The sequence below is a fragment of the Limulus polyphemus genome, unplaced genomic scaffold (genome assembly GCF_000517525.1).
Source record: "Limulus polyphemus unplaced genomic scaffold, Limulus_polyphemus-2.1.2 Scaffold10, whole genome shotgun sequence".
Lineage (NCBI taxonomy): Eukaryota > Metazoa > Arthropoda > Merostomata > Xiphosura > Limulidae > Limulus > Limulus polyphemus.
Genome location: NW_013665620.1, coordinates 1,648,638 through 1,659,849, shown reverse-complemented (window position 1 = coordinate 1,659,849; position 11,212 = coordinate 1,648,638). Strand labels below are relative to the sequence as shown.

The 11,212-nt window shown below is 30.8% G+C and overlaps 1 protein-coding gene across 1 annotated transcript in view; it reads left to right on the top strand.

Annotated features, from left to right (window-relative positions):
* LOC106478380 (calcium permeable stress-gated cation channel 1-like) overlaps positions 1-11,212 on the top strand; it is an 82,410-nt gene that overhangs the window by 20,625 nt on the left and 50,573 nt on the right. The window contains exon 3 of the mRNA XM_022382026.1: positions 5,089-5,171. Within this exon, the coding sequence (XP_022237734.1) occupies positions 5,089-5,171 (83 nt within the window). The remainder of the gene's footprint in view (positions 1-5,088; positions 5,172-11,212) is intronic.

Sequence of the window (11,212 nt, the reverse complement as noted above, 5' to 3'; positions counted from 1 at the left end):
AATAAAAATTTTAATTGTTTATATTGATGGTTGAGTATTTTAATATATTGTAAGTCTCATACTTGATAATGAGATAGCTTGTAGAAAAAAAAATATTTATAATTGATGAAAAGACCACTTATTGGTTTCATATTAAGCTTAATGAAGGAAGTCCATCAGTGATTATTAACATTAGTGGTACAAAATGTACATGTAAATTTATACTAGGTTATATTCAAAATAATTATTTATTTCAGTTGTTTTTTTCTTATAAAGATCTATATCTATCTAGTAAATTCTATAAAAGATTGATTGAACATTGATTTCTGTTCTAGGGATTTTGTTCCTGGCTTACAGCAATTTTCAAAGTCAAGTAAGTGTAAATTATTGTATCAATTTTTTTTTTTTTCAGTTATTACATTAGTCTGATATTACTGTCATTATGGATTGACCCTGTTGTATAGCTAAGGATTTTGAAGCTGGTGAGCCACAAAATATTATCCATACTTTAAGTTGTGGGTGTGATATAAGAGTAACAGTGAACTGTGGGTGATTCAAAATTAGAGACAGTGACAGTACTCTTGGTACAGGGGTAGAAGTTTTCTATCTATAGATATTTTTTATCTTGGAAATTTTAAGAGAACTAACAGTTAAGAAAAACGTTTCTTGTATTACTTGTTTCGTTCCTTTCATCTCCTTCACCTACATCGTACTATGCCCCTTCCAGTTTGGAACCTTCAGGTAGTTCTCCAGGCCCTTACCCAACCTCATTTCAAACCCTTGGTTACCTGTTTAGCACTTGTTCTGCACTTTAAATTTTTTTCTACGCCTTACCTGTGTTCATCATATGTCAGATGTTTTTTTGCTCTTAATGTTTCACATATCCTTTGTCACCATATCTATATTTCTCCTGTATCCAGTTCACAGTTTTTTACTGGGTCATTGGTGACCACAGAATGTGATGTCATATTCACAACTATCTCCCTTCGATTTCCCATTTCTATTCCCACTCCGATCAGGGTCATCTCATCTGTCCTGTTCATGCTCTCCAGTGCTATATTGACTGTATGGCTGCCTTCCGTGATTCCCGTTCTCACCTGTTTATCCATTGGAACCCTTCCTCTACCCAAGATATTTGTCCTATCACCCTTTTGGGTCAGATTCATCTGCTTATAGGGTTGGCTTAATCTTCTTTGTCTCCCATCCCCCAATGTCTTTTTCTGGTATCCTTGCATCAGATCTAACACCTCATCCTCTTCCTGTCTACCAACTTCCATTGACTATTGGGAGAGATCACCTGGGCTGATGTGTGGACCACGGCACACACATTCATTTTTCATTAACTTCATTACGTGACCGATATGATGCAATATTCTGCAAGGAGGAACCAACTAGCAGACCTGTGGAACACCCCATCTCAACAGTGGGCATTATAGACCTGAAAAGCCATACAGTGCAACACACACCACTGAGCAGGATCCAACATGTAAAATTGGGCCACTGTAAGTAAGTGAAGAAATATTAAAAACACTTACAGTTGAATCAAGTTATTTAGGATGGCAACAGGTCGGGTGGTATTTGGTAACCTGATAAGGAGGAGGAGATTTGTACCAACTCATGGCCTATCATGAATAAAGCAGTGTCAGGATAGTTGCCCATCCCAAATCGGGACTGGAATGCTTTTAAAAATAGGGTTTCATGTTCACCTATTGCATTTTCTCCAGTGTTGTGTTCCTTTGACTCCCCACTGCATTATCCCCCTCTTTTATTGGAGTAAAGGAGTCCTTACCACTTACTAGCCACTTAGTTGGTAGGCCATGGTGGCATCCTCCTGAGTGTGTTCAATCCCATTCAGTTGAGAGTAGGGGGGTGATGTTCTGTCAGTGTAGATGGTGTTGGACTGGAGATGATCCACCAATATGATTTGTCTGAGCAGTAACGATTTTATAGAGAGTAATTTACGTTTAATTTTATACTTTTTTTGAGGAAGTGAAGCCCTTAATGAAGTTACTACCACGGATGTGACTCTTACCGATAATAGGACTTTTCCTGATGGAGCAGATGAACCCCACATGAAGCAGAAGCCAATGAGACAGAGACCAGTATGGAAGAAGATACATCCTGTAAAATTAAGAGACTTTGTTGAATTTTAATTTTGTGTTTGTAAATTCTGTACATTTAATCAAGTTATTGTTAATTATTTATTGGTTTAATGTAAGTGGCTATTGTTCGGGATGAACAATACTAAGGAAGGGGCAGTGTTACGACAGCGGAAGTCACGTGACACTGGTAACACGTGATGAGTTTCTAGAAGGATCGTGAATTGTCCTGGCAACTCTAGTCTTTTCCAGGCACCCTCTATTTTAGTATATAAGCCTGGCAAATAATTGCAGATGCATAGAGAGATTGAAGATAGAGATAATTGAGTCAAGCCGTAAGTAAAGTGTGTGAATCCTTGTGAATTATAGCGTGTTTTTATAAAATTAGTTAAGTTAAACTGACTGTGGAAATTTTGTATATTAGAAAGTTGTATCAAGAAATAATAAACTAGTTTTAATTCAAAAAAAGGACTTGTATCGCTGAAGTTCCTCAGAAAGAATTTATACCAGAAATTAACAAACGAGCAGATATGCAACAATATATTACTGAAATGTGACAATGTGAAATATTTTACAAAATACTGGTCCACTAGAACACTGCCAAGACAGGTCACTTTGTAAAGGCCAGTTTTATATTATTGGATATGGTAACATGAATACATGTGTGCCTCGTCATTCAACTTCTGTAACGTTAGTCAGATGCTGTTGAAAGGACAATAAAATTAAAGTAATAAATTTTTATATATGTAAAATGTTAGGAGATTTAAGCAATTTAGACTAAACATTTGTGGTTTTGTGTTATAATTTGTAAAAATTATAGAATGAAAAAGTGAAATTTATATCTATTTCTTTTTTTTTATGGTGGTTACAAGGTCATTAGAATCGGCCAAACCCATTCAAAGATACAATAGTGAAAATAACAGCTAAAACACAAGTTTTTTTGGAAAAAAAAAAACATTTGATAATTATCTGGAGGATATTAGGAGGTTATGGAGATTTTGCATGTGAAATTTGACAATCTTCTGATGCATAAAAGTATTTTTAATCTTAAAATTAAAATTACTTTGCATATTGAATAGTCAATATTTGAAAATAAAAAATGCAAGAGCAAATAATTGATGAAAAAAGTGTTAAAACTTAATTAATAAATCAGGTACTTTGTGCATGCATGCCTTGTAATGTTTTCTGATAATCTGCAAAATTCTGTGAAGGTATGTGTACATTTTAAAAAGGTACAGTATAACTGCTTTATAGTTACTTTTGGGAATATGGGCTGGATGGAATCCACCCACCTGTATTATAGGGGCTAATGGAATGCTCCTATCTAAGAAGACTTCACTATAGAAGCCTAAATATCATATCACTTTAGGAACTGGCAAGAACTATCCATTAAAGCTAAAACTCCACCTTGGAGTGTGTACAGTACCATTGCTAACATATATTAGTAATAACAGTTTTCAAAATTTGTAGGTTCCACCCTAATGAGCCAATACAACTGTTTATGGGATTTTTAAGCCCTTTTTAACTCAATATATAGTAACCTAAATTAATTTAGGTGTTTGAATGATATGGCATTTCTCCTAATTCTAATTCCTAATTGACGTCACACCTTGGACTAACTATTTAATGATAATATTACAGATTTTTTTTTGCCAAAGGTAAAACTAAAAACATAATCTGTGACATAGAAGCCTAATATATGTTGTTTGTTTTACTGCACCCTTTGTTCTGGATTGCAGTTTTAATTGTTCAAGGGTCATCAGTACAGCTTGAACAAAACTGCAGTCCACAGAAGAGGGTGTTGTAAATTAAAAAATACATTAGGCCTCTATGTCACAGACTACGTTTTCAATTTTACCTTTGGTAAAAAAGAAAAAAAATCTGTATTATCATCATTAAATAGTTAGTCCACTATATTATACCATATAATAAATTAGGTGCAATAGCACAATATTATTCACACACCTAAATTAATGTAGGTTACTATATGGTGAGTTAAAAAGGACATAAATCATATAAATATTATATACACATCAGCACTGTAACAGGCCTTAGTGTATTTCTGTGGTTTGCTCATCCAAGCTGTGCTGATAAGCCTTGAATATATGAAACTGCATTCCACAGCAGAGGGTGCAGCAAATCAAAGAATGCATTAGGTGTCTATATCACAGATTACATTTTCAATTTTACCTTTGATGAAAAGAATAATGTAATAATTAAACAACCATACAATATTACAACATAACTTCTATAAGTATCTAAATGGGGGTTCTATTAAATATTTCCCAATTTTTTCTTCGTAATGAGGCAGGTGGGGAATCTATCATTGAATCAGGTCCCAAATGAATTGTATGGGGCTAAGTTCCTAAGAGAATGGTAACCAGTTGATTATCCTAACAGTTTGTCATTCAGGGTAAGCAGTAATGATATGCGCTCAGCAGGGACAAGCATTATCATCCTTGCATATGAAGTCAGGTCCAAAGTCCCCAATAAAAGCCCTGAAAATGGTTGACAGGATTTCATCCCTATAATGTGCAGCACTCAGAGCACCATTCTTAACGACATACAGATCACTTTATCACCCAGAAAGCCACCCCAAGACCTGTCATGGTAAGAAACCATGCTGATGATGTAGTTCTCTTAATCTCTCTACAACTTGAAAGTCAAGCTGTGAAAAGCCTTTTTTTTATATTGAGTTAACTATATCAGTCAGTTGTCCATAATTAACATTTATCCTTTCTTGTTATACAAAGATAAAGAACTTGAAAAGAGTTTATAATGTTCGTACAGTGTTTCAAATATCAATACTGATTCTGAAAAATTAATCTCAACAAATATTACTTTTTTTTTGGAAATGTCTTGCAGGATTTTATTACTTAAGTGAACATGTTACTTGCATTTGTATTGTTGTCTGTATTATTTTTTTATATTAAACAGTGGATAGTTTTTTGTAATTGTTTCCTCACATTTCTTTTGAGTGCAAAATCTCATTAATATTTGAAATTTTCAGCTTCTGTTAATTCTATTCACAATATTAAGAAAACGAGCTTGGAATTATGGGAGGATTGCTTTGGTTCAAAAATCTGAACAGAGGTAAAAATTCTATTTTCTTGTAATTGCTTTTGCACAATATGTACAATTTAAACTTTTACTGCCAGTGGCTAAGTTGCTAATTAACTACCCATCTCTTGAAAATCTGAAGGTCAAATGTTTTTTATTCAGGAACAGAGAAAAGGCTTATTTTTTTAAGCTTAGTTTGATGCAGAAAATACCATTTATACAATTTGTTACTTTCTATATTTTCTATAATACAGGTTGTTTTTCTTTCATGTTAATAATGTGTTTATACATCTTCAATAAAATGCTAAGAACAAACTTAAAGGCTTCTAGGTGTTATATTTTACACTTTAAAAAAAAATCAAAATTACTTTTTGATAATGCTTCTGTTGCTTATGTCACTGTTATTTCTATTTACTTGATCATCTTGTCATAAAATTTAATTTTACCATTTTTTTCTAACTTCTTTTTCATAAGTAAAAGAAAAAAAACATGTATAGTTATTTGCAAAATGCATGCTTTCAGACATTAACTAACAAAATTCTGTTTAAAAGATAAATCTTGAAACACTTGGTCACATTGTTAAACATTATTTCTGTACAAAAAATATGAATAGGACAGCTGAGTTATAAGCTTTCTTATCTTTATAGGCCAGAAAAGGAATTAATGAAAATATTTCATACAGAAGAAAATTTCAGTACTTGATACTTGAATATACAGTTGTTTGCTATGTTGCAGATGGACTCAGCTGTTTTATGGAGAGGCTGCAACAAACCAAAGGTTGACAGGAGAGGAAGATTCAATTGATTCTGTAGAAGTTAATCTTCATCTAGACACGGTAACTTCTGTAATATAGATAACTTCTGAATACAAGTAAACTGAATAATGCCTTTTAAAATTATGAAAGAAATACATTTGCTAATTACACAGGCTTGTGATGGTTTTATTGTCTTGAAATTTTTGCATGTTCTACATGTTCTTTATGCTGAATCTGAAAATGATATCCATTTTTTTCCATTATGTACAGATTTTTCTCAAAACATCATAATGCTGTACATAAAACAAACACCACAGCATGTAGTTTTGAGACTTCACGACACAAAACAGGATGCATATTCATTTGACATCAATGTTCTTCCCTTTTCTTCATTTTGTTTGTATTTTTGTTCACATTGTGGTAAAAGAAATAATATTTTGATCTTAGTAAGAGTTTTTTTTCTTCCTGATTTGTAAAAAAATCCTTACTTGATGGAAAAAATGAATATTATTTTTGAAATCTGTGTTGCTGGATTATGGAAAATCCATTATTAAAACTAAAACAACTTTTGGGAACTTTAAATTCACAGGCTTGTGTTATCTTTTGAACTGAAATATAGGAAATTGTGTAACGAGTATGTTCAGTCTAAAATCGAGTGACAGCTATTTTATAATAAAACAGACATAAAATGAAGTCTTTAACTTGATTGTATTAAATTTTGTGGTATATATATATATATATATATATATACACAATTCTTGTTCTTAAGGTGTTATTTTTAACACACTGTACAATTACCAAACCCACAATAAAAACAACTGTCCAAACCAGAAACCATATGACAAGTGCCCTTTTTCTTACTTTATATATCTTTCATTAAACTCCCAATTTCTGTTTATGAAGTGGAAAATTATTTATTTGTTTTGAAATCAGTAATTTAATGTAATAATATTGAACTAGGAGGTCTGTAAAACTGCATATTTTAGAGACTTGATTCATGGTGCTTGCACCCAATGGTTCAGCAGGAAATCCTGGGCTTATGATGCTGTAAACTGGGTTTCAATACCTGTTCAATTACTATAAGTTCTTCAAATACCTATAGAATGATAGGTTTCTTTTTGGTGAGTGTAAAACATGTAAATACACCATTTTGATTATCATACAATAACTTTGAGCATTCCTCACAAAACCTTGTAAGATTTTGTTAAACTTTATAAGTATTTTGTACACAAAGAATTACATTACTTTAATTGCATCTTTCTAATAAAAATGTTATTTATCTATAGTAGTTATTTGCACTCAAACTGTGAATAGTTCAAGTGCAAGGTGATTTTCATTTTAAGTATAAAAATACTTTTCTTCATCTTATAGTTTTCATATTTCATTTGCATAACTTCTAGAACCTTCTAAATGAATATTAAAAGTTTTGTTAAGGTAAATTTTTTATATTGTATTTTTCATTTTCTCTACTATATCATTAACTCTAGCTATTATCAACATTCAATGCAATGAAATGATTAAAATTAGGAAATAGAAAACCAGTATATACCTTTTAATTTTTTGTAGAATGTCTTTAATGATATTGTTTTGGTTATATTAATAATTTCAGGTCTTTTCTTTTTCTTTCTTGTCCTTTGCAATTTATTCTTCATCTTGATACAGAGGTGCCTTAGAGGCATATTAGAGTGTCTCTGGCAGAAATGTGCAACCCTTCAGGAAAATTTTCATGCACTGTGTAATATTGTAAGCCTTGAGAACTGATATCAACTATAATGTATATATATAAAAAATGTTTAAACTTGCAACTGTGCATTTTAAAACATAAATAATACATAATTAACTAAAATGTAAAAGTAAGACCTAAATATAATTTAACTATATCTCTAACTATAACATATTTGGGTAAGAAACAATCATAAGTGGTATAGTCATTCGAGCAGCCAACAATACTACAGTCAGTTAATACATGTGTATGTAACCTCTACACGTAGGCTATAAGGCTCAAACAAGTCTATTGAAGATGGGCATGGCACATGTAAGGAATTGACAAATTTTATTACTTGTTTCAACTGCATTCATTCAGAGATCTTTGAAATGTACTTGTGAGTAGGGTAAATAGGCATTTTGTAGTGTAGACGTACATCTACACAACTGCCAGTGTATTATTGAAGATACAGAGTGCCAAAGTACAGAATTTTCATAACTTGTTGGTCACATGACAATACGTCAGAAGTTTTAAGTAGTTTTTTTAAAGGTTTCTTTGGAAATAAAGGACTTAACTTGGATAACACAAAACTTCGAATCATAACATACATTATAATGTTAATTTAATTCACATAAATTAATATTAAAGGTATTTAATTAAATTTTGAATGTAACGTGGTGACTTGTGCTGAAAAGTGTTTAAAGGGGTACTCATTATGAAAGCATTAGTAAAGTTGAAAAATAATTTATTTTCTATTGCATTTGAAATAAGTTTTCTTCCCATTCTTTTCAGTTCTGGCAAGTATCAATCTCTCTTTTTTCTATAATCTTAAAATTTAAGAGTTATCTAATCTGTAACTCTCAATTTCTCATTGAAAGACAAAGTTCAATTATCAAACTTGTATGAATATTAAATATTTCAAAACCTAATTTATTGATTTCTTTAATTTTTTTTTTTTCGTGTTGAAAATTGTTCATTAACTTTAGTCCTTATGGTACCACATAATCTCTGTTTATAGTATTTTAAAGCTTCTTAATAATATCATAGTTAAATTTAAGAGTTTTCAGGAAACTCGTACCTGTATCTTCAATTAATATTTTTGATTCAACAAGTACATTAAAGAAAAATAATAAATTTCCGTGTGCTGAATTTTATTCAAGTGTTCATAATACCACACATGATATAGTTTTAGAGCCACAACAGTAGATAAGCTTGAATTATAAAATACATGATCATGAAGGCTGTTTCAATCACAGTATATTTTGTGTAATAAGTTGATATTAAAGTATGGCAGAAAGATTATAAATACTGTTTAGGTCAAGCACAACATGAAATTGCAAGAATACTACAGTAATTTAATGTCAAAAACTTTTTTTGTGTAATTATTTTTGTTTTATTTTACACTCAACAATATATTATTGGTGTCTTAAAGTTTAGAGATTTATCATACACCAATTATTATTTATTATTATGATTATTACGTGTTTTTACTTCAGTTAACTTTACAAATCACTAAGTTCCTATAAACTAATCTAATTATTAAAATTTTCTAAATGTGGAGCATTAAGGAAAGGTAGAGTATTTTAGGTTTAATTCTTATAATTTTATTGTTAACACTTTAGACTGATTCATAAAAAAAAAACAATTTTTTTCTATTTGGTTTTTAGAGCTGGGTTGACCTAGTGGTTAATGTACTGGGCTACAAATGTGCTGATTTAATACTTGACCCACAATACAATACACTTCACATTTTCAGCTGTGGAGGTGTTGTAATGCTTAGTCTTGCTATTTGGTTAGAGTAGCTGTGTAGGCAGCAGATGCTGTTGACTTTTTACCTTTATTCTGGTTAGCAGTTCTAAATTAGGAGTGACTGTGCATGAACCTTGAATTCCCTAACCTGGCCATTTAATGATTGATATGGTTATGTTCAGAGTAGAAATGTCAAATATCCACTTTATTTTAATACCAGGCATTTATTGTGCAGTGTACAACTTCTAGACTTTTCAAGGTTTATTCTGTTTTTTCAACCATATTAACTATGTTGTGAAAAATACATCTATATTGTGTAGGATACTATGCTGTATATTCCTAATGTAATTTTTTTATTTTTGACTTAACATTAAACAGAATGTGCATAGGCTCCATCCATTGGACCTAGCTCATATTGGAGAAAGAAACTATACTTATAAAATTTAAAAATGTGTCTGTCTGCAAACTACTCTGTGGTCTTTGGACCAATCTCAACCAAACCTGGTAAGATAATACAATTTAATCAAGGGGCATGTTATAGGGCAGTTATTACCCAGCTTCACCCACCTTATGCCATGCTCACAGCAAACATTGTATTAGTTTAGCTAATGACTCCATAGTCTTGGACAATTTGTATTCCTAAAATGTTTTTATTTTGAGTTTCTTTCTTGAAATTTTTTAAAGTTTTTTGAAAAATTTAGGAATTTTTCTTTAAAAATGTCAAACATTCATATTTTAATTAAAGTAATAAAGTAAAGTAATTGTTACACCATTTCTGTAATTTAGAAAAAAGTAGGTGTGAAATAAAATAGTTGTAAAGTAAATTATGTGTGAAATAAATTATGCATATAAATATAAGTTCTTGATTTAATTTTTTAGTTCAAACCCTACATTCAGTCTTTATGCCCACAGATGTTTGATGGGTGCCTCAGCTTGTTTGACTATAATTTTAAGTTTACCATGTATATGTACGCAAAATGTGGCAAGCTTGTAGTAAAATGTACAAATCTATTGTAGACAAAAAAAAACAGATAAGTTACAATAGTATATGTAGGCAAGATATGACTGTAAGTTTTAATCTGACTCAGCCTCTGAGAAGTTTGAATGTGAGGTGTCGTTTACACCAAGAATAAAAATACTTTTGTCCATGCTACAGTTTGCATAGCTTCTAAACCCTCCAAAATGCATAACAATATTTTTTCACTATACCTCTTTATTGTCTCTGATACTTACTCTCTTCTACCATGAACTGTTGTAAAATCAACAATGTAGGATAAAATGAATAGTTCATAACTATGACATCAAATACATAATACCATGTTGAATGGCACACTGTATATGGTCATGACTTGTGCACTTTAAACCCCCAAATGTGCACAAAAGGTTTCCAGAATATTATTGTTGTTTTTAGTAGAATTTCTGATGAAGAGTAATGTTTTTGTTTCATGATATATTTTCTTTATTTAACAACTTTTAATTTCACTACAAGCTAAGGATTTTTTTCCTTCTTGGAGAGTATATATGGACTTTTGAATGTATTTATGTATGTTTATATAAATATGTATGCTTATAAAAGACTGATTCTGAATTACAACCTATGAACTTCAGAAGGGGCATACAAATATAGAAAAGCGATCACTGCTTTATGAGAAACAGAAAGCATATACTAGTCCATTTTATGAGAAACAACTTCTTTTTTAATAAAAATTAGTGGATAAAAATATACAAAAATATCAATTTTTGTAACATTTTATTCTTAAAGTCCTATAAAAGACAAATATAAAATGTAATTTTCATAATGGATACAATTCAAGGAAACTTGTGTATGTGTGTGTGTATATATATATATATATATATATATATATA